Source organism: Neomonachus schauinslandi, chromosome 13, assembly GCF_002201575.2.
Source record: "Neomonachus schauinslandi chromosome 13, ASM220157v2, whole genome shotgun sequence".
NCBI lineage: Eukaryota > Metazoa > Chordata > Mammalia > Carnivora > Phocidae > Neomonachus > Neomonachus schauinslandi.
This window is the reverse complement of record NC_058415.1, coordinates 17,791,384-17,816,866: the sequence shown is the minus strand read 5'-3', so window position 1 is coordinate 17,816,866 and position 25,483 is coordinate 17,791,384. Positions and strand designations below refer to the sequence as shown.

Genomic DNA, 25,483 nt, shown 5'->3' with positions numbered 1-25,483 from the left:
GAAGTCACACTTAAGGACACATAGGCCAAATCTATCATTTGGTAATTAGGGAGTGAGAACCAAAATCACTAGCTGGTGACGGCTGAACCTCTTTCTTGCTTCCAGGCCCTAGATTTTATGGTCTCAGGTGGAAGGAAAGTATTTGGGATGCTGTTTTGGAATTTCTGGTAAAAGAGCCAAGGAAAGAGAGAGGACAAAGAATTTGAAATATCCTTGATAAACTGTCTCTGACCTTGAAAGTTCAAGGAACAGAATATTTATGACATGATTTGACCTGAACATAGATTTCTTTTTGTCTTTCAATGTGGAAAAATGCAATATGATCGCACAGGAATGGGAAAAATTCGTGGAGAGAGAGAGAAAGTTCTGGATGCTATTGCCACGAGACAGCTGGGTCTGGTTTACCATCCTTCAGTTTGTCATCAAAATATTCAGGAAATGTACAGGAGGATGCAAAAATCACTAAGCCATCCTAAACGAAGGATTTTATTCAATGCTTTGTAAATCTCTAGAAGGAATTACTCCCCACTATGGTGTGGATGGCCAGATTGAGAAACTCTGGTGACTGACTCATATCCTCACCTCAGAGACAGAACATCATAGCCAAAGAAGGAAGGGTCCAATTCCTCATCAATATGTACCCTCTCTATCACACACCGAGGGGCTGTGTTGCTGGCAAAAAGCGTGGTCACTTTGGAGCTCTATCTGGCAGGTCAACAGAATGCATGACATAATGCAAAAACCCTCCTGGTTTAAACATCACTGGAACAGACAATAGATTAAGAACCACAAAACCATGAAAAAGCACGTCTGGCATAATCACATATATATACCTATACAAAATCATGACTGGGTGCCTATGTATAAAATTCACTGAAAAGATCTTTAAAAACATACTTGGTTTTAAAAGAATATTTAATAAGAAAATATTTAGAAGGTACTTTTATGTTCACAATGTAATTACAAATGGAGGATACAAAATGATATAATATGGTCTCAGTTCAGAAAAACAAAATGTTTGTGTGCCTGTGTGCATGTGTGCGCGCGTGCATGAGTAAAGAACTTAACGTGTATAAAGTTATATGCATAAAGCTATCATAAAATGACAATGTAAGAGAACTTAATTCTCTTTGGTAAGATTAGGAAAGATTTTTTTTTCTTTTTCATACCATCCTTCCATGACCATATATGATTTTTATAAACAGAAACGAACACATTTATTCTCCTCTTAAGAGGGGAAACACAGGGCCAATTCTTAAGAGATAATTTTTACTTTATGATCAAGAGGGCTTTTAAACACAGAAGGTTCATTGTGCACTAAAAACAGTAGAGACTAACATTTATAGAAACTTACTAGGCACCAAGCACTGTACAAACATTATTCTGCACAATTCAAGTCTATCTCATCATTTCACAGAGGGGTAAACTGGGGCTCAGAAATGCACATGAACACCAGAACCAGAGCTTAAAATCCAACTGGAGCTAAAGCCTGTGCCCCTAGCCCTCAACAATAGTCTCCTTTGGAGCAAAAAAGGCAGCTGGTGGTTGCTGTACTGTTTTTAGCCAAAGCTCCAGTGTCTTCATTGAAGTTTGGCTTTAGAACCTAAGAGCAGACCAGCCTCCAAGTTCTTTCCAGACTTGGTGGCACAATTAAAATGATAAAGAAAGGGTGCATGCATGGTCCTGAGCATTCTCAGGGAGAAGGACGTAGGTTCAGATGCAAAATTCTGCCTAGAAATCCCAACCTGACCAGGGCTCCCTCAAAAGTAGGACCACAAGTCATTCTATCATGGCAGCATCCAGAGGGGACACTGTGAAGGAACTAGGACATTATTATGGAGTCCTTTGTAGATCCGCTGGGTTGACAGAATGAATGGTTGAAAGAACAGTGGGTTGCCATTGCCCTGGAAATGTGCTTTCCAGAAAGAAGCGACATCTGTCTATCAAAGATAATTTGAGGGAATTATTTTATAGCTGGGTATGGTGAAGGGAAACATCAAAGGACAGTATGAGATCAATAACCATCCCAACACCCTTAGGACAGAAAGAAGCTGGGGAGGGGGGGGGTGTCACTGGAACTGGAAACAGAGGGGCTAGTACGAGTTGACATATGACTAGGGGACATACCAACCCATGTTGGCCCTGCTGGGAGGGGGCCAGGGACATATATACTGAGACCCTAGTCTCTTTCTCCTTCTCTCCCATCTCTCTCCCGGAAGCCAGAGGACCTGGGAGCCCATAGGGATCAGTATCCCTGAGCATGGAGCTTGTAGAAAGAAGGGGAGCGAGGATCTGGAGAATCTCATGGGAGACAACTGGCATTGTCCTTAAGGTGTGTTATGAAGTGAGTTGGGTCCCCCCCCCTTCAAATTCATTCGGTGACACCTTAACCCCCAATGTGACGGTATTAAATACAGTGAAGACACTGCAAAAAGGTGGCTTGTCTCTTCAGCTGAGGAGAGAGGTTATTACCAGAACCCAACTCTGCTGGCACCCTGATCACGGACTTCCAGACTTCCAGCCTACCGACTTCAAGAAAATACATTTCTGTTATTAGCCACTCAGTCTGTGGTACTCCATTATGGCGGGCCGAGCTGAATCATACAAGGGGAGAGGGGGAGATGGGGAGATAAAGGGTGACCTGCCCTCCCCGCCCCATGGAGGCGACAGAATATATAGATGCTGCCGGCACACTATCCACCAGGCATTCTGACCCTTATGCATGTTTATGATTAAAATCCCAGAAACAGGCTAATTTGTGGGCTGAAAACACCATAAAGATCTATGCTAAAGATCTATGGGGTTAATCTGAAACAATTAGCAATTCAAAGATTTATTTACTACAGATGCACAGCAGATTCCCATTAGTGTGTAATATTCAGAAAATCAAAACATATGTGGTAAAAGAGAATCTGGACATTTCTCCAAAAGTCAGAGTAATTTCAGAATTAAATCTTAATGTGGGATATAGGGAGAAAGGAAGGTGGGCAGAGTAGGATAAAGAGTAGAGAATCTTGAGACACATATTTTCCCAAAGTGTAGGAAATGACATTTTCAAGTTTGGTAAAGTATTGTGATTGCAACTGGTTATTTAAATATGGCTTTGGATGAGAAAAGAAAAAAAAAATCCTCCAATTTAAATGAGTACTAAGTTAAAAGTAAACTCAAGGCAAAATATTTTGTGAAATCCATATAAGATCCATTCGACCAAACTCTATTCTTTTTCATTGTGTATTTAATTGTGCATGTGTTTCTTCTCATGTATGCTGTACAAACATCAATTTATAATGTCCCATTGTTTTATTACTAAAGGCTAGAAAGGAACTGGATTTTCTTGTGTTTCTGGAGGTCAGAAAAGGCTACTTTATGCTGCACTACCAATTAAATCCTACGCCCCGAGCCAGGTTTTGAAAGCTAGAGAGTTTGATGGAACCAACTTTCTTTAAAATGGTGTGATAATTTTTCAGCCAATGCAGTTAGATTTTATTTGGTATTTTAATATTACTTTCTTTCCCATATCACTTAGAAAATATTCTTAAAGGGGCACAAGTAAGTGACCAGAGATTCCTGAAAAAAAAAAAAAAAAAAAAGAAAAAAAAAAGTGGCTGGACACTGTGCTGGTGCTTTCACAAATATTAGTTAATTTAGAGCAATACCAGCAAATTAGATATGTATTTTACAAATTAGAAAACCAAGTAACACTAAGTAATAGGTGAGCCATCATATCACCAGAATGTGGTGGAGATGAAGGATGGAGGTCCCAAGGAATCTGGTCAGAAGGCGCGTATCTGTATGTGTCAACATGAAGAGACAGGATGATACAACACATGATGAGGAACTTTCCTTTATGTGCGATGTCTTCCAAGCAGAGCCTGCGTACCCAATTACCAAAGCCCTTCACCATTCCGCTCACCATCCTTTTTTTGATATTCGTTCTCTCAGTGTGAAAAGAGCATCACCCTCCAAGGAAGCTCTTCCACACTCGGATCACAGATAAAGAGGCTTCAGGCCAGATGAGGCAGGGGAAAGACAAGGACACCCACAATATGTGGTAGCTGAGCTCTGAAGAAAGAACTGCTCATCTTTTTTTTTTTTTTTAACAGAATCAATCATCTTTTTAACAAAATCAATCTGGTTCCTTAACGGAGCAGGTTCATTGACAGAAATAGGTCTGGTGTAGAAACATAATATAAAGGCAAGATGACAACAACAAACTTCTGAAAGGCATTTGCAGTTCTCACACAAAATGTTCCAGAATTCTAAAGCATATATTGCTTTTTAAAGCAATAGTTAATAACCCTTTGAATCATCATCATCTGTAGTAGAGATGACTCACGTGAAAACAAAGGCTTCTTAAAGGTGACCTCAAAAGTAATCCAAGAAGAAATACAATCCATAATTGAGGACAGGTCAGGAGCAGATGGTCACACAACTTCCAATGCCTGGGAGACAACTCTGGTGGAACTTGGTGGGGCAAAGTCTTCCTTGGGAATGCACCAAGAAAATGCAGTTATGATACAGATTCAGAAAGACATCTTTGGGAAAGACTAAAGCCTGTGACTTGTTTTTTCAATCAGTTCTTTGGGGCAAGATGGGGATTGGGGTAGGAGAATGAATTACAGTTGACCCTTGACCAACTCAGGTTTGAACTGCACGAATCCACTCATATGTGATTTTTTTTTTTAAATAAATACAGTATAGCAATGTAAATGTTCCTTCTCTTCCTTATGATTTTCTTAACATGTTCTTTTCTCTAGCCTACTTTAGAAAACAGTATATAATACGTATAACATACAAAATGTATGTTAATTGTGTGTTATCAATAAGTCATTAAGTTTTGGGGGAATCAAAAGTTATACACGGATTTTGGACTGTGCAGGGGGTCAGGGTCCCTCATCTCCACATTGGTCAAGGGTCAGCTCTAGGTGAGACTCATCTGGACCCAGGGAAGACAGCCACTCCCCACCAGAACACAAGGGAATCCAAGATGACAGACAATGAGATGTTCTTAAAGGGTAAAAGGAGATATGTCCTCTGAGGATTAGGAATCTGGAGGCTAAACGGATGCTCTGTCAGAAACAATCCTATGCCAGGGTGCTAACTTTGCTAGCCTCTACTTCGGTGTCTTCCCTCACCCAGAAAATAGGCACGTGCAACCCTTATTTGTATGATCTACTTACTCCACGAGTCAGAGTGCTGATGTAAAGAGTATACAGGTTTCACTGGATTCTACTTCTGTTCTCAGAATATTTCATTATTGTGCTCTCAGAATTATTAAGTGAAACAGAAGAATTACTTTCAGGAAAAACCGAACTGTTATCAATTATGGTTTATTTGGTAATTTGAGTGCAGCCAACAGCTCACTAATTCCACTTGTTTCTAAGCAAAAGTTCTAGGATTGAAAATGCTTAGCAATGCTTCCCAAAGAGGATTTCAACAGATAGCCAACACCTGCTGATGTTCAACCTTCCTTGGGCCCCAGCACCTCCCCTCACTGCTGTTCTTAATCTTTTCATGCCCACTTTAGCGTGTCTACCACCCAAGCTGCCGTGTAGCCCTAAATCCAATCTGGAGGAAGGACTGTCGAAACATCCATAGACTGACTTAACAAAAAATACGCCGTGGACGGGTCTTCACCATTTCATTCTATGCTACTTACCCTGTCCAAGCATGGTTGATGATTGAAAAAGACTGGAAATACACAGGCAGTTATTTTTTTAAAGTACTAAAAGTGAGATAAAGAAGGCTTTAGTGAATGGTAAGCTGTTTCTCCCCATTTTTGTCTTCCTAGCTTTTCTTGTGTGATAGGACTTCAACCTCTCTTTCTCTTCGTCTCAACCTCACCCACCTTTTCCCCCCCATCCCCAATCAGGTTTTCTCTCTTCTGATTTATTATGTACACGATGGGTGGCTAAGCCATGTATACTAAACATTTTTAAAATGTTTTGTAGGCTTAATACAGTGAAAATATTAGATGTAGTTATTAGCAATCATATTAATTTAATGAAAAGCCCTTTTAAACGCTTCCCAAGAATACCGAATGCAGCCAACTTCCCTTTATAAAGGAATAGAGAACCCAATTTATGATTGTAGAATCGACTATTGGCAACAATAGTTGCAAGCATTTCTGGTGAAACGATACATTTGGGGTCTTTTTACAACCTTGTTCACGATCTAGTACCGGAAACGAGCAGCTTGATGCCCTCAATTCAGAGAACTTAAAGTTGACTTTAGCTCAGTTTTCTAAAAGGACATTTGGAATAAATGGCAAAAACGAGCATAAAAATTAATCAATTCTGTAAATTCAGAACTCCCCCAGACTCAGGTTCCTGATAAAAAGCTACATTTATGTTTATCATGTGAATAGAAAAAAAAAAAATAAAAATAAATGAGCTGCTTGTCTACCCTATCCGCCAGAATATAAATTCAGTAGAACATCCACTCACTAAAGGCTTGGTAGAACCAATTCTGTCCCGGAGCTGCCTTTTCCTCAGAAGGGTTGACAGTGAGGGTTTGTACACATACTACAGCTTCTGACACTTTATCACCAAAGTGCACAATGGTGTGATCCTTGGCTCCCGACAACAGTATTACAATAGTGTAGATATCTTTCACTTTATTTGTAAAGTATAACTGGAAAAAGCAAATCAGTCTTTCACGGAGAAAAGGTAGTAGATCTAGGAGGAACTAAAAACCAGGTGTGTTTACTAGTGGAAATAAATGCATTTTCAAGCAAAGAATTTTATTCCTATGATCCTTTAGATATTCTGTACATTTAGGAACTTTATATAATGAAAATTTGGAGCTGAATAATGTGCTATGGATATTACTTAAAACTGGATATATGAGAGGTTCATACGTTGAAATTTTAAATTCCTACATCAGAAAACTAAGGAAATGAAGTTGGCAGAGCCAGAACCAGATGGGTCCACTCCCACCTCGACTGAAATGCTATTCCCCGCGGACTAGGAATGCAATGGGGTGTTCCTAAAAGTGCATAATAACATGGGTTAGGGAGACCTGCTGAACTACAGCGGAGCAGACAAAACAAAAAACAAAACAAAAAAACCACTTTCTCCTCCTGCCCTATCTCATTTGCCAAATCAACAATTCCCGAATAATTGTCTGCTATTATTAGTGTTTTCTCTACAGCCAATTCATAACGGTCAATCCTCCATTTTTTCTTCGGCCTTGTCTTCCTCATCTGACTCACCGAACCTCAGTGAACTCAGGTTATTATTTACTTCTGGTCACTCCCACAACCTCCAAGATTTGAGCCCTACTCAAGCTGTTTTCCCACGGCCTGGTGGCCTGGAACGCTGGCTGGGAGGAGGAACATGAGAATTATGTTTCTCAATTCCTCATTCCAGGCAGCTATAACAACACCTGTGGCGAATCTTATATGCTCTCTAAACTAATCACAATCAATAATTTTTTAAAAATTTTTATTTATTTTAGAGAGAGACAGGGAGAGAGCGAGCGAGCATGAGTGGTGGGGAGGGGCAGAGGGAGAGGGAGAAGCAGATTCCCCACTGACAGGGACTCGATCCCAGGACCCCCCAGATCATGACCTGAACCGAAAGCAGCCACCTAACCAACGGAGCCACCCAGGTGTCCCAACACAATCAATAATTAACAGCACCAATGCACCCATTCTGGGTACACCCACCATTCTAGCATTCCCATTTTGGGGAGCAAAAGACAAGATATATGACAGAAGTTTCTATAACTTGGATCATCCCAGAGCAAAGGCAAAATCATGCTCAGAATTGTTTCAGGAGAGGCAAGTTTATGAAATTGAGAAGGACATTGCCAATATTAATATTAGTTACCTATTATGAAACTGCCCAGGAAGATACCATGCCTTTAAATTTCTACTAAAGGAGTAAAATTTTAAATATTCCTTTCATACAGAATAAAAAATATTTACTATCAACAGGGGTATGAAAGGAATTTATTGCCAATGTTTGAAAAGGCGTTTGGAAAGGAGGACAGAGGGAAACTCTAGCAGGAGTGAAAGGTTTATACTCTTCTCTACGTTAGGTTACAGAATGCCTTACCATGGTGGACTGGTCAACATGGAGAGGGCAAGAAAGCTGTTTCCCCCAAAGCCCACCAGGGGGTTTGAATGTCACAGGCCTCTACTCCATGAGGTAACAACCTTGGTCTTTTGTGGAGCAGCCCATAACATTTCTGAAATAGAGAAAATCAGCCCCTCACGGTTTCTTCCCATAAACGCATTCCTGACTTCAATGAAAGCAAATCACACTTCTGAAAAGATTATGCTTGGTAGTAAGCTTATGTTATTTACAAGACGTCCTTAAAAATGCATCAAACATGGCCTCTCCTCTGAGGAGAAGACCAGCAATATGTCTGAGCACTGCATATGTGTGATCTCTCCCTGAGGGCTCCACAAAGTCAGCATTATCATAGTCTTTTCTTAGGGAAGAAGCTCTGATAACTTAGTAACTTGACCTTGTTCAAAACACTGGAGGGAAACCAAGAAGATTTCAACCTGGCTCTCTGTGACTTTAACGTCAGTTCTTTCTACATTGTCACAGCTTGCATCGGGGGAGGAGAGAAAGAGACAATACAGTGAAGTTGAGAATATGCCAAGTCAGTTTGCCCCAACAATTTTTCCCAGGACTTCAGGGAAGAGAGAGGTCCCTGTGGTAGCGTCCACTTCCATGACCATAATGACAGCTACCGTTGACAGAGAGCTGAACGGACACAGACAAGCCCATATGACGCACCTGACAGGAATGGATTCACACAACATGGTGGTGAAGAAGATAGACCGAGTCAGGGCCACACTCATGCTTCCTAATGGTCAGGTCCCCTACTTTGCTAAGACTTAGTTTCCAAATCTATAAACTGGTGAGGTCCTATGAAGATCATCCTTATACCTAACCCAAGTAGGTCTCAGAATTAATAATCATCATAATGTTTACAATCCTGAATATTAAAGTTTGATTGTCCTCCTCTTAAAGAGAAGAACTGTAAGCTCAGGGCAAGTGAGCAAAATCTGCTATAAAAGTCATACATACTTTAAAATCGTTTTTTTATGGGCGCCTGGGTGGCTCAGTTGGTTAAGCAACTGCCTTCGGCTCAGGTCATGATCCTGGAGTCCCGGGATCGAGTCCCGCATCGGGCTCCCTGCTCGGCGGGGAGTCTGCTTCTTCCTCTCCCCCCCACCCCCATGCTCTCTTTCTCTTCGTTCTCTCTCTCAAATAAATAAGTTTAAAAAATTTTTTTTAAAAATCATTTTTTACTATCAACTCAGTTCAATTTATCCTCGTTTATTTCACAGTGGCCTTTTTTTTTTTTTTTATCCCGGTAACTGCCAAGTTTTGTTAAAGAAAATTTCCACTACCTTTCTTAAATTTATGCTCTGAATCAGAGAAACACAGGATTGGTATGGACCTTAACTTGACCTAATCCAATCCCTGTATGATTTTTGTATTTTCCCTCTAAGTTGGGACATCCAGACTGTCCTAGGATGATGCCCATAAGGGCTTCACATCCTCCCTTATATGTCACTATATATAGAACAAAAGAAATGAAAAGAGAAAAAAAACGATTGTTACTGATATCTGGTTAATCCTTAAGTAGAACAGACAGAATTAGAATGGCATTTGCTAAAGCTAATATAAACTACTCATAGAGTTCAAAGTGAATCTCTATAACTGAAAACAAGGTGACAGTAAATATTCGACATCTGTACCTATACAAGGCCAGGAAAAATTTGTGCTCCTTGCCATAGAAATGCATCACCATTCACAATAACATAGGAATCTAAATCTGATACTTGGATAACAGATAACTTTGTGAAGAGTACAGAACGTGAAACCACATACGTACTTATGTATTTACTTTATGTATTTATTTATTTATGTATGTATAAAGACAAACAATTCTTCGTTTCCAAAATGGAAAATGTTAAGATTGGGTGCATTGGGCAAATCACTTCATAGCTTTCTTATAGCCCTAAAGACACAGAGTTTCCACCAGGATAGAGTTAAATACCAATGGAGGATTTTTAAAACAGACCCCAGTTAAAGTCAATTTTGATTAAGCGGAGCCAGTATTAAATAAACTCTCTTGTCTATCTTTGCCTATCCATAGACTATTCCAAAGTTTTCAAACATTCGCCAACTAATTTAACAGCAATCTGTCATTTATTAAAATGCAACTGGTACCAAGCCTGTTACAGCTAGATGTGTATCAGATAAAAATATATTCTTCCCAAGCGGAATTGGTTAATTTTATTATGATTATTATTACTGCGTTTATTATACAAGCTCATTATACCTCTTCTCTCCCCTTCTGGTGAACATATGCCTTTAATTTAAGGGTGGAGAAATGTGTGTATGTGCACGTATGTGCATGGAATGGACAGTGTGTGATTGTAAAGCAACTCTGTGTTTTCAGCAAATATTCCAAATATCCAATCAGGTGTAAAATCTGGTAAAGTGAAAAGGAAACTGATGATGGGAAGGGGATATATTAATCAGAGACTTCATAAAAGACTCAACAGCCAGGCATGTACCAAAAGATGTTGATCAAATGTCCTGGTTTCCATCTGGAGGCCTTGAGAAGAACAGAGTGTGGATGGGATGAAGGGAGATTAGGGGCCAATGATTTGGATTTCACCTAATTTTGTTTCCCCATCCTTGACATTGATTCTGTTATGAATGCACTGGAAGGCTTTCGTTGTAATCCCAAAGCCTAAAAATCTCAAAAAAATGATCTGGCATTGAAAGTATACTTGTAGATAGCATGGTTAAGTAAACTCTAGACTCTATGCTTCTACAATATGTGCAATGAGCCACAGGATTTCTCCAGCTCAGAGTAAGATAAATGCCAAATCAGTGCTTGGTACGTAGTGGGGACTCGAGAACTACTTCTTGAGTAAAACAATAAGGGAAGTACTCGTAATCTGAATATAGGGTTTTCTGATTATGAAAAAAAGGAAAAGATTTAGTTCCAATTTTTTGCTTGTTTTCTAAAGGATGTTATAAAATACCCTTGCCAGGAAACTGTGAAAAGCTGCCAATATGTGAGATGCCTGCTGACGAATGTAAAAATGCACCACGTATTAATAAAGTTTAATAACCCAAATGGGGCAAAAAAAGATGATTGCAAGGCAACTAGACTGAATGCAAAAAGTTTTTGTAATCGTGTGCCATGTAGTCTGTCCTTCTCATCGCTTACAAGATTCTAGCCACGGAAGGGACTTGGGGAATTTGCTTGCACTTTATTTAGAACATTTATTCATCATTACACGGTGAGCTTCCCAAAGACAACAGCTGAGTGTTATTCATCTTTCACTACCACCTAGCAAAGTACCTAGAATATTGATAATCACCCAATGTGAATGTCTCCTGAATGCAATCAGGAATAAGTGAATGAATAAACAGTCTATCCAAGAAAAGCTCAGGCAGTTAGCTTCTTATTCTGATACCAAACCTCGGGTCACTTATATCTGAAACACTGTCAACTGACTCATTCATTTTATAAAATCATTTTCCTATTTAGAATCACCTGGGTAGACAAAGCAAAGAGTTTCCCCTGAAGGAAGTCTTTGCCCGTCATACCAAGGAGCCAGGCCAAAGGTTCACCATGGTAAGTGGAATCGTGTCAGTGTGAATGAGAGTAACGTTTAAAGGGTGCTTTCCTTTGATGACATGTAAGATTTCGATTCTGAGACCCCTGGCAAGATTGTGAGAGACCTTTGTGCCCTTCTAAGAAGCTTAGACTATTCCTCCTTGGTCCTAGGGAGAAGTGGTGAGTTTCAAAGAGAAGACAAAGGACAAGATTTACATGCAAAAAAATACTTCTTTGGCTGCAGTGTTCATGCTGAATTGAAAGTTGGAGCTCAAGGTAGGAGGATGGAAGCTTTGGAAGGATGCTGTGGGCTCTAGTCTGTCTGAGAGATGCTGGTTCTAATTGTCAGGACAAGAGGACACATTCCATAGACTTTTAGGAAGACAGGAAAGAAAGACTTATTGGAAGAAGAAAAGAAGAAATCACACGTTTTAGGAAGGTAGATGGCGTGAGCCGTAGTGACATCAACCAGTAAACAAATATACAAATATGGTAAAAACAATTCAGCCACTCAAACTGTTTCCAGTTCTAATGTTCTGATTCTTAAGGTCTAACGAGTTTAGCTGAATTTTTGTAAGGCAGTTCCAAACAATGTAAAATGAAATTAAATTTAACACCAATTCAAAACGAGTCACACACACACAAAAAAAAGCTTTTGGGTGGTTAAAGTTTAGAACGTTGAGTAAATCAAGTTACACATATCTCTTTACTGCAGAACTTCTCAGAGCCTTTAATATGCTTTTAAGTTTCAAAAGGGAGCATATAAGAAGTGATGTTTCTTGAGCCTATTTTTAAAAATTATTTATTTATTTGAGAGAAAGAGAGAGAGAATGAGTGGGGGGAAGGGGCAGAGGCAGAGGGAGAAGCAGGCTCCCTGACGAGCAGGGAGCCTGATGCGGGGCTCGATCCCAGGACCCTGGGATCATGACCTGAGCCAAAGGCAGACGCTTAACCGACTGAGCCACCCAGGCGCCCCCCTTGAGCTATTTGATAGCAAAATCCTCCACCCACCCCCACCCCTCTTTGGGGCATCTTATTAATTAGTGTTTTATGGAATAGACTTCAGAAAATATTCTCTTGAATATTCTGTCCCATTTATTTTGGCCATTCCTTAATAATAATCTCAAGACTGTATATTTACCTTCTTTAAGGATCACTCAGAAATATGAAATGGGTTAATCCACTAACCCAGAGATTTTGGACAATTAAGACTTTTTACAGTATTCTGCACGATTAATTGGCATTTCACTTTTATTACCCTGGCCTTTTCAGAAGTGATGATGATTAAGACTCGTAACTTAATTAGAGACTTTACTATGTTCCAGAAACTCTGCTGCATACATTACAGGCATTAATCATATAATCCTCACAATAGTCCTATAAAGTAATTACTAACAGTTAGCTCCATTTTATAGAGGAACAAACTGATCCTGAGAGAGGCTAATTAACTTGAACACGGTAAGAATGTACTGAAACCCCCTGGAGAGTCTGAATCCATAGTCCGCCTGCATTAATCACCAGAATATATCATGTATGTTAGTGACTCATTTCCATATTATTAATTAAAAAAACCAATCCACGTGTGATCCTTAAATAAATTCACTCAGTATATGCAGCAAACTGGCATGGAATTCACCCACATATTTGTTCACTCATCACTAAACAGACATTGTTTTAGGTTTTTGGGATCTAGCACAGAACAAAATGCTCCATCTCTGGGCCTTTACGAGGGAGACAATTGATCAACAAGATAAGGAAATACACTAAATAGAAGGAAAAAAGGGTTCTGAAGGGTTGGCGTGTGTGTATTTTATTGTGGACTAGAAGAAGCAGGCAGGCCTCCCTACCAGGACAAATGACATAATGGATCAGAGAAGAGCCCTGGGTTTCACATAAGAAGGTCATCAGTGTGGTTGTGACAAGAACAGCCTCAGTGCACTGAGGGGTCAGGGCTCTGAGGAGTGGCTTTAAGAAACAATGGAAAAAGAGCTTGTAGAGGACAAGTATGAACAATGGTTTCCAAGGGACAAAAAAGAAATGGAGTCAGTAATTGGAAAAATAGAAGAAAACCGCAGAGAGAGTCTCCCCTCTGTCTTCTGAGATAGAATTGATGGTATGTGGATGGCAGTAACGCAGAGGAAAGGGATGTTTTGATGATGAGAGAAGAGAGAACTGATCGAGCTACGTCTTTAGTGAGGCGAGAAGCTAAGGCATCCAGTGAAGAAATGGAGGAGGTGGATTTAGGTAGAGGGTGAGAAATTCATTCACCACTGTAACAGGAAAAAAGCTCCGCTCTATGGTCACGGATGATACAAGGAGGTCAAATGTGCCAAATAAAGCAGAAATGACGACATGCAGCATAATTTATTAGATTTCTTTGAGGCCCACATTCTGACTTGTTTAGCTCTGCTGAGTATCTATTTTCTATAAAATTGGGGCGAACAGGATCTATCTTATGAGATCATTGTGAAGATTAAAAGTTACCTATTTTGGGGCTCAGAGGACTGACCATATGCTAACAGACTGGCAGATGTTGAGTGTTTTAGTATAGTTATTATTATGATTACCCCACTACTATCATCATCAATTGTACACAACTCATATTATGTACCTCTGATTCCTGCATTTAATTTTACAGCTCCTTAGCATCAAAGAAAATGCAGTCTCTGGGGAAAAGAGCAAGTTGTCAATTGTAACATGATTTCTTCAACATAGTTTTGTCTAATGCGACGCTGGCACCTTAATTCAAAAGGCTCTAAATTGAATCAATTCTGATTTTGTTAGTCTTTGAAAAGAGTGTTACATTCTACTGAACCAAATACTTCTTAGAGTAAACAGATAGGCAGCATTTTGACATCCAATATTCGCTACGTTTTTTGATTAGCAAGCAGAAGGAATGGATGTGATCAATAGTTGGATTCCTTGAGCGAAATATATTTCCTTTGTGAAAATCTGTCTTGATACGTAGGCTGCTCCCTCTTTCCCCTCCCCCCACCCCCCCACTTGTCCTGATGTTGCTGCCCCTCACAGTCCGGCTTATCATCACATCTTCCCTGGACCATTTCAATCTTCCGCTCCTGCCTCCCCGTCCCTCTCCCACATAGAGTCCATTCCCTGTACAGCAGCGAGCTTTGAAAATTTTGTGTCCCAACAGGCCACTACTCAGAAAACCTCCAAGGGTTTTCTGCAATGGAATAAATCACAAACACCCTCCATGGTTTAGACAGCCCTGCGGAACTGGCCGCTGACTACCTCTCCAAACCATCTCCTACTGCCCGCTCTCCGCCCACATCGCTCCCATCATCCAAATCAGCATTTTGTTCTGTGAGCACAGCCTGATCATTCTCCACTCAGGGTGTTTTGCTCTTGCTGTTCCTTCTGCAGAAAACATCCCTTCCACCTGACTGGCCTCTTACCATTTATGTCCCCATTCATGTACCCCCTCCTCAGAGAGGACTCCCTATCCTCCTGAACTACAGTTCTGTCCTGCCCCCTCACCCGTTTATCTCATTTACAACACTTATCATTAGCTTGTCGTCTTGACGGTTTCTGTTTGTTTCCTGTCTTGTTGCTCGAATGTACAGACTTTGATGAGTTGCATATAAAACTTAGATGTCTCCTTCATTGCTTTATCTACATTCTACAGAAAGTGGGAGCTCACTGAATTTAATAGAAAGAATAAATAAATTTCAATTCCTGTATTTTTGTAGGTGATACAGTTAAAACCTTAACAGGCCAGAGTGACTTTAAGCTGTCACATAGGGTTTTATCCAGAACCTGAGGGAGCTATTTTAGTAGTTATTTATTCCTTCATTCCTTAAATCTTGCAGCCAATAAATCACTCATTTCTTAGTTGCACTTTGTAATCTAACTTTGTATAAAGTTTTCATCCGATCATTTCCAAGTTTGACAATGTATATTATATATAGAACACAAATTAGAATAAAATATCGAAGACTATAGAATGTACTGTGCCATTTGATGCCTGATAATAAAGAAGCGGAAGGTTTCTTTCTCCCGGAAGACTAATATGCTGCTTTAAAAATGTTAAATTATATATTCATAGATATTTAGAGAAACATCTCTTGGGAAAATATAAATTAAATTCAAGACTACAAACATAGATAAGTAGAATGAATTTGTGTATCGAAATGGAAGATGTGCTTTTAAGGGCAAATGAAATTGAAGGTGAGGCCAGACGTAGGAAGAACAAAGTATATGACATGCAAGAACTCAGAAAGTCTATGCTGATTTCTATATATTGTTTCTAATCCACCACTACAGGAGGCTCAACGGAATCATCTAGAATTCTGTAGTGCAGAAACAGTAGACAAGGATCGAGGACTGAGGAGAAATATAAAATTTTTTGAAAGGACATGATCTCTTCTTTGAAAAAAAATGTATGTATATATACATACTGATACCTATATATGCATATGTAAATATATATACATTTATAACCACACACTGATACCTATAAATAAAATGTATTTCTTGAGCACCTATTGCTATTGACACCAGGTACTGTGTCAATAGTTTTAGATGCATTATCATCTCATTTAACACTCATAACGTCTCTCTTGGTACTATTATTGGCTTACTTTAGATAAGGAAATGGGAGCAGACGTAATTTGATCTGTATTGGGTCAGAGAGCAGTGAATGACAGATCCTGGACTCAACCTGGCTAAGTCCGAAGCCTGTGTATAGCAAACACATAGAAACCCTATCCTGTTGATCTAAACACATTTAAATGGGTCGCTGCTGCTTTTCCATAATTAATGTGCCATGACAGCAGCCAGAGAATAATCTGTTGTTTTTTAGGAGTTATTTCTTTTGTTACTACCTTAACTCTAAAAGTAAATAGCTAAATTCCCCCCCCCACCTCTTTTTTTAGATTAAAACCTTGAAAGATCTTCAGTGAAGTGTTGAATAAATTATGGTATCTCCATATTCTAAAAATGGTGAAACATTACAATAAATGAGTTCTCTCCTTATGAATTACCCTGGAAGAATGCCCACCACACACTGCTAAGTGAAAACAGCAACATGCAGAGGCATGTGATCCCTGTTTGTTGTGGGAATGCACACAGAAGTAGGGAAAGGTGGAGTCCATACTCTTAACAATGGTTACCTAGTTGTGTGGGGAATCTATTTTTAATTTCATCTTTATAGCATGATTTATTTTAATAAGCATGGGTTACTTTTGTAATTAATAATGAATATAAAGTAATTTTTTTCAAAACTATTTGTTTCTAAATATAATCTTCCTATAAGTTTGAGTAGCTTCTTCAGATGATCTTCTTTCTTAACCTTTTCCTCCTTCAACCAAAGTACCAGATTTTTAATTTGTTTTACACATTGAAATTCCAGTCAAGATTACCACTGAATGAAAGACTCCCTAGCAGAAATAAATTTGAAAACATCGGTCCCCCATCTAATTCAATGGCAACTACTGAATATGGGGCATTGTCTGTCTATATGTACGCTATTGAGATTTTTAATTACTAATATATTATACTAATGAGAAATTCCAGCCTACTCTTTATATTATATCAAAAGCCATACAAATACAATTTGAAGACTAAATATGAACTAAGCTTGATTTATTTAACTTGAATGACCATTCAATGGATGGCAGAGAAAGAATACCAATCTGCATTCCAGGGCTTTGGTAATGCAACCACCAGATTACTTAGAGTACATTCATTTGGTGTTCAGACACCTTGAAAGGAAAATTCTAGGCAAAACGATTTAAAACACTATTCTATAGCTTTAAAGGGCTTTAGAATAGTTAAAGATTGACAGAACTAGAAAGGATGTCTTAACCAAGCCTGAACTATCTTTCAGTTAGGAAGTACATCCTGAATGAGTGCACAAGCCTTCCCTTCCAGTCTATTTCAAAATAACCAGGAGACAGCTTAGCTTAGTCTTGTGATTACACCCCAACACCAATCCCACAAAGGTGGAAGAAGCATTATTATCTGTACTCCAGCTGCAACATTACATTAACCAACTGCATGCATTCCACCAATCCAAATCAGGGCTGAATATACAACCATCTCGTGGCTGCCATAATTCGTAGTAAATTAAATGAAATTCAACAAACATTAACTGAACAGTCACTAGAGTTCCATGTACCCCATGCATTTTGCAAAGCCCATCAAGATGGGTAGAGCACAAGCTTTGCTATCTTGGGACATAACAATTTAATTAGGAAGATATAGGCCAGGATAACTCTGATATAAAGCACAATATGATAATGACTCTATGTAACACCAAGAACAACATAAAGTTTAGCAGGTGCAGGGTAGGGACTGCTGGAGCTTAGCTTTAGTTCGAGCAGTGAGAAGGCTTCTGGGGACAGGCAGCGTTTTAGCTGAGGCTTGATGGTGGAAGATAATCGGCTGTATAGTCCTAGGACATGGGAATGAGGCAAGGATGCGCTGGGAAAACAGTACTAGCTAAAGGATAGGAAGAGCGGAATATGCTTCCATTACAAAAAAGTGAAAAAAGATGATGAAGAAAGGGAGGATGGCCCCAGATCAAGATTAAAAGATATGCTTTAAATCACCCAAAGTTTCGCTCAGGGGTAAGAAACAGAAAGGAGTTGCTTCTGATGGAATGCTCCTCCTTCCATGATTACAAGTATACGGCCTTATTTTTTATTTAATGAAAATAAAGTAGGATTTTTTAAGATCTGTAATTTGAAGGAGACATTTTATTACGTTAGATTATGTGGTCAGTTTTTGAGGGGAGGAGTGGTGCACGGATTTTTAAGTGAAATCAAGGAAAATGACGATGGTTGAGCTGCCTGGTTGGGGAACTTGGGAGCCAGCCTAACAGTAATACTGTCCTGGGACAGAAGTGAAACCTGGGAAGGGGGTACGAAAGGGAGAGGCCCAGAAGGGCACTGCTGGATGACCTCAACACCAACTAGAGCGGTTCAGTATCTTCATTTCTCCTCCATCTCTCAGTGCTGAGAATTTATTGCTCCAAATGCAAGATTAACATATTAACGAATACATTTCCTTTGAGCAAATTGAAGCATCCAAATATACCTCTGTTCTTGTCAGGGGAATCTCTCTAGCTCTTAGCTCATTTGCAGAATGGATGTAACACACAAACCTAAAGGTTCAGTGCCTCTTTCTATAAACCTGTCTCCTGGCTCAGCTATGAGCTCTGTCCATTCCTCTAGAGAATCCCATGAGAATCATCAAGAGAGTCATCACTGATCGACAAAGTATGAGCCGAGGTGCTTTTAAAACCTACCATTCTAACGCCGTTTTCAAAGGCCTGTCGGGTGAGTGGAGCCGGTCCATCCACGGTCTTGCCATCATCATCGGGGCCCCAGCTTGCACTGTAGATATGCACGTGCTGGGGATTGAAGCTAACCGATTTCGCTTCAACCATGTCCGTGACATCTCCATCCAGCATCCGAACCCCTTCCAGACAGAAGGGAATTAGCTTGAATAGAGGCTTCACTATATAACACCCAAACAGCCCAAGACATATTTCCAATTACAGTGATTTGGGGGCAAAGAATCAACTTTTTAATCAACACTTAAGTGAACATCTTCTCCCCACCCCCCACGCAGACTCTTCCAAAGCTTTCCTGGAGAGAAAGTAAATTACGTCATACGGGAGAGAGCAAAACTTCTTTAAAATCTTTTTTATCCATTATTCTCTTTTTTAAAGTTTCCGCAATCTCTCCTTTCTCTTTCTCCCTGTATTCAGAGAGTACTTGACAGAGAGAGCCTCAAGCAATCCATCTTCCCTAAACTTCCCTTCATTAGGTAACTTGTGTTCATAATTGGTATTGAGCATTCTGACCTTAGCGGGCTCACAAAATTTGGAAAGCCGCCAAGTTAGGTTGGTCTAATTTCCTCCGTATTTAATATTATCTCCTAATCTGTAAGACTGATGTGAACTTAATACATTATTTCTTTGCCAAGTTATTTATAAGTCAAATAATAAATGAGAATGCTCTCTTTGCATGTCACACATCAAATCAGTCTCCAAGGGTTTTAACAATGTTCAGTCATTAATCTTCATTTAAGCATATTCCCGCCAGACAGACAGGAATTTATTATTAACCTTAATAGGAAAAAAATTGACACAGAGACCCCAAAATAAATTACGTGTCAAATGTCAGGCTTTCTTTCCTTTTATTTTGGAGACTCAGAACAACAATAATACATCTAATTGTGAAGTAACCCTATCTCTCCTTCAGCTTAAGCTGAATAGCATCACTGAGATGCTGTATTATTTTACAATTATATCTTTACGGCCCATATTTACTCCTTAGAAAAACCTTGCTCTCTAGCGGGATTTCAAGTTTTTATGGCTACCAGCCCATGGGGCTTAAATAATAAAACCACTAATCAGGCAGCTTTGATACTCTGCGGTTTGAGGTGGGGCTTTTGGTAGAAAATCAACATACTCTTGAAAAAAAACTATACCTTCTTTGTGCTTTGAAAGAATGTTTAACTTTTAATTCTAAAATTTACAAACATAAAAGATAGAAGAAATGACAATGAGCATTGAGACAGACAAAACTTAACTGGTAACATTCTGCCATATTTCCAGCAGAAGCTTTTTAAACTGTGTGACAGATAGGTCACTATACCCTTTAATATTTATTTCCAAAAGAACAGTGGAAATCAACACTCAGGACACACTGAATTTCCTCAATGTGCCCCTAAAGACACTGCACTTGATTATTATATCTCTTGACTGTCTTTTCCTCCAGACCTTTGGATTTTTAAAGGAGATGTATAGAACAGCTGATGTGGATCACAAGGGTTATAAATAAGTTACTTTAAAAATTATCAGATGGAAACTGTACTTAGAAGGCTTTTCAGCCCTTTGTTTTGTGGGGGTAGAATGCCCAGCCTGATGCTCTTTGTATATACTGGGTCCTAAGCAGCCATTGGTTTGCTTTAATTTGACATGAATATTCAAAATTCACCTGCATGGTTTTTACTGAAAACAAGATGAACTATTTCATATGCCTCCATTTTCACTTCTTGCTATTTCAAAGCAGAAAATGGAACTACAGTTGACCCTTGAACAACTCAGAGTTAGATGCACTAACCCTCCCCCCCCCACCACCACGAAGTCAAAAATCCACGTACAACTTTGACCCCCCCAAACACATAACTACTAATAGCCTACTACTGCTTGGAAGCCTTACCAATAACATAAGGAGTTGATGAACACATATTTTGTATGATACATGTATTACAGATTATATTCTTACCATAAAGTAAGTTAGAAAAAAGAAAAGGTTATTAAGAAAATCTTACGGAGGAGATAGTCCATTTACAGTACTGTACTGTACGTACTGAAAAAAATATGTATATAAGCGGACACACACAGTTCAAACCTGTGTTGTTGAAGGATCAACTGTATTTTACCGGTACAAAGAAATAAACACTGGACTATATAACTGTCTGAAATAACCTAACTGGTAATTCTAAATGCCAACACGTAAGAGTATCTACACAATACCTGAGTGCAGTTTCTAGGTCATGCAACTGATGGAAGTCTAGGAAAAAAAATGCTTGATGAAATCATATCTAGAGGGTAATACTCCTTTTCTGACCAAAAATTAACAAGAATTTTGCTTCCTCAAGTTTAAAGATGAAAGGTTGATTTTTCCTTATCTGACTGCAAGCCTTGATGCTTTGGGTCCAGATGGTTCAGTTTATAATTCAGAATGTTCTTGTTTTGGGGATGAGTGAGACATTGCCATACATTCATTTTCTTACTGAAGTCCTCTTTGGCTAGATCAGCAGCTTATCTGTGAGTTCGTTCCTTCAGTCCCTCAAGGTCAGTGAATGCTGGGTTAGCACAGGAGAATGAGGACCCGGACAAGGATGTGTGCTGGTCTATGTGAGGGAGGGACTGTGTGTGTCGTGTCTAGGACAGCAAGCAGGGCTGATTAGTAGCCACCATAGTTATTGGATTCTCTTGAGACTATCAGGGGTGTCCAGCACCCTTAGCATTCTTCAGGGGAAATTTCTGTCTCCTTTCTTTAGCTCCTTCATGAACCTTCCCCTTTGACGCTCAGCAGATGTTGTCAGAGTATAGCTAATTACTGCTTAACAAGCTGCCATACGCTAAGAATTCGGTGTGAAATAAAGGAGAGAGAGAGGTCAAAGGCACTGAGCACTGACATTCGAGGTAGTGTCAGGAAACCTTTTCTTAGCACCATTACTATACACCCCAAATATCATGTTACAAGACATCTACATTTACTCTAGAAAGGACTGTTTTTTAAATTTTAGATCCAATTCTATTTACCACTTGGCAACAATAGTGCAGGGAAAACAAAGATGTCAGTCTAGTTACCAGGAAGTTCATTCATCTGTTTCACTGTTTAGGGGAACCCCCAGGGGACACCTTGAAACCACTAGGATCGATAGCGTCTCTTAGCATGTGTTCGCCCATTTGTGTGTGCCTGGGCACCAGGCTAGAGCTAACGAAGATGATTACAAAGGGCAAAGAGTTTGCTTCTATTAACGCCCAGATGTTACATTCCCTTGGTTAGGTCCTCATAGTAGGCGTATGTACAGAGTTTGTGCATGTGTGTAATGTATATACATAATCTGGGATTATTAACAGTAACTCTATCGCTCTATTATGGGTCTACAAAAGGAGATTATACCATTTCCCATTTCAATTTCCATTAAAAAGGAACTTTTGGTAAAACATAAGGAAAAAGGAAAAAAATGGATCTTCTGTTTTGATACTAATTTCAGAATGTCTCTCTCCATAGAGATATTATGGGCTGGTGTTTAGATTATCAGTTCTTTCCGACCCAGGCAGCCATTGTATAGTTCGGGGCAGATGTCAATGACCCCATCTTCATGACTGGACATGTTTTTCATGCCCGTTTTAAAGCAAGAAATGTCTGTGCTTGCACCCCTGTAGGGGTACTGCTTCAAAAGCCCTGAACTATATTTAATAACACACACGAAGATGGTCATTTTCGACAACAGTTGAATACTACTCTGCCAACACAGCCCTGTCTCGAGCTCAGAAAGGGTTGTCCATCCACCCAAGTCTGTTTCCCGTACCTCCGATCTTGGCATTGAAAGCAATTCCGACTGTGCAGTGAGAGTTGTTCGCTGCGGCTGCCACTTCTCCAGCACAGCGGGTCCCATGCCTGCAGGGAGAACACACACACTTGCTCAAGTAAAATGCTCCATTCTTCCCAACTCACATCGTCATCGCCTCCAGTCAGACTCCAAAGGGGGGAAGCCTGCATCAAGCTGTGGAGGTTTCTGGAACTTCTACTTAAGGAGCCCTTAGCCTGCCCACTGCAAACTCTTAATTACACTCTGTTTTGGATTCTATGATTGATATATATTTTTTATATCTTGCTTTCCCAACTAGAAAATCTCCTTGAAAGCTAAAATTGAATGGTATGTTTCTTTGCATTCTCTAAATTTCCATTGTCCAATATGGTAACCACCAGCCATCCGTGGCTATTGGGTACTTGAAAGGCAGCTCATGTGACTTTATCTCAACTTTAATTTTAATTAAATTTAAGAACTGGTACTCAATTTAGTTATTACAAAAGTTAAGAACGTCAGTATAGGAGAATCTGCTTCTTAAACTGTAACTTAAATAGAGATCAAGTATCTCCAGTGAAATCTGTCATCTAAAATATATATGCTGTATATATACACTGGATTTCTAAGATTTTGTGTGAAAGAACAATGTGAAATATTCCACTAATATTTGTTCTATGTAAATGACATGAAATCTTTTATTTAATAAAATATATCATCAATATTTATTTCACCTGTGTCCACCTTTTTTTTTTTAAAAAAAAAAGATTTTATTTATTTGACAGAGAGAGGTATATAGAGAGAGGGAACACAAGCAGAGGGAGTGGGAGAGGGAGAAGCAGGCTTCCCGCTGAGCAGGGAGCCCGATGCGGGGTTCGATCCCAGGACCCTGAGATCATGACCTGAACCAAAGGCAGACGCCTAACGACTGAGCCACCCAGGAGGCTCTGTTTCCACCTTTTTAAAAATGTGGCTACTAGAAAAGCAAATGCCTATTTCTGAAAAATATTCCTTTTATTTCTCATCACAGTGACTTCATTCCTCAGAAAAATCCTTTACTTGAAAGAACTTCTAAGATCATCCTATGCAAGGCGAGCAAAGAAGTTCCAAGTGCAAAGTACCATCTGTTTAGAAATGTGTTGACCTAACACTGTGTTGAGAAAAATCCTGAGGTCTGGCTGAGCCCAGGGAAAGGAGACTAGGGCTGATGGCTACCATCTGCCCTGGATGCAGAAGAGGACTATGACAACCACTACAGGTGTATTTGTCATTGCTAATGAAGCCCAAGGCTCACTCCTTTGCCCTCATTTTTAGAGATGAGGATGCTTACGGAGGCTCTGAGATGTAAAGAGATAGGGTGAAGTCAGCCTAACAGTGACTAAGACTTGGGTCCCCCAAGTTCTAGGTCATTACTTTTATTTAACAGCATAGACCACGCTCATCATGGGCTATGACTACCATCTATGCAAATGTAAACAAGTTACTACTTACAAAGGATACACACACACGCAAGTTTCTACAACAGAGATAAATCCTGCTCCGTGCACTTAGTAATGTCATGCATATCTTCCTATGTAAGTATTAGCCTGTATGTCATTTAAAAGCTTACTATTACCTCCCGTCACCTTTTAAATGGCATCTTCCCCCACACCCCCACCCCATAATCTCTCTCACAAGTCCTCGATTTCTGGAAATTTACCCAGTTTTTCCACTGAGAGTAACAAGGCTATGAAAAACAATCTTGAGCATTTATATACTTTTATACCTTGAGATAAATTCCTACAAGTGGAATGCCTGGATCAAAGAGCACAGAATATGTTGTCAAATTGTTAACGGAAGATTAAGTAATAAAACTCAACTTCAAAAAACCCCTGCAAGATGGATAAATATTATTATTACAAAACATATTTTTGTGCATGACCAAAAAAAAGACCGTAAGCCAACTCGAATGACAATATGAAGAATGGAGAAAATAGATGAACAGACCCGTGTCTATAAACCCCTATGCATGAGTTTTTCAATCTTTTCATCCTTGCCAATCTGACATGAAAAATGTTATCTCATTGTTGCTTCCCTTTTTTATCCCCTCAGATTACATTTGATGTTGTCCATCTCTTCAAATATTTATTAGCTATTTCTATTTCTTGTTTTGTGAATAACATTTTCATGCCTTTTGCCCAAATTTCTTCTTGCTTTTCCATCATACCTGTTGCATATACATTTCCACATGTGTTCTTTGGAACACAGCAATCTTATTTATGGCAATTCTAGGTTGTTCTACCCAGTAGTTAATTTTGATGCATTCATAATTATCTTCCCCTTCTGATATTTAGTCATACCACTTTAATCATCAGAAAAATGATCCACTTTTAAAAGAAAAAAAGATTTCTTTTGTAAAATACAAGCTGAACTACTCATTTTACCCCTGAGCCCAGCAAGTATTTACTATGATTCTTCATTAGTCTCTGATTGCGTATTACTTCATGGTATAAGTTACTTTTTTTCCTCAAATGTCAAATTCCCTTTATGAGTCCATTGTTCTTATACTTCATTGTACCTATTATTAATTAAGGCAAGTGCTACAGGAGCATAAGGATCTGATTTTAATTCTCCAATTGTTATTTATGAGTCCATTATGACAAGTTTGTTCATTGCATTGTGGATTTGATAATGTTTTCTGCGTTGTCACTTTTTATTTTATTTAGAATGGAATTATTAAATATTCCTAATGAAACTATTTATGAATATGCAATAAAACTCTGGGATTCCTGTAGTAGAAAAAAAGATTAAAGATACC

The 25,483-nt window shown here is 39.2% G+C and overlaps 1 protein-coding gene across 3 annotated transcripts in view; it reads right to left on the bottom strand.

The window, feature by feature from the left end:
* Positions 1 to 25,483, bottom strand: part of PCSK5 (proprotein convertase subtilisin/kexin type 5) — a 463,530-nt gene that overhangs the window by 280,040 nt on the left and 158,007 nt on the right. For all 3 annotated transcript variants that reach the window (XM_044920816.1, XM_021689363.1, XM_021689364.2), the window contains exons 6-7: positions 22,690 to 22,778; positions 18,878 to 19,050 (exon numbers count right to left, since the gene is read on the bottom strand). In XM_044920816.1, coding sequence (XP_044776751.1) covers positions 18,878 to 19,050; positions 22,690 to 22,778 — 262 coding nt within the window. The remainder of the gene's footprint in view (positions 1 to 18,877; positions 19,051 to 22,689; positions 22,779 to 25,483) is intronic.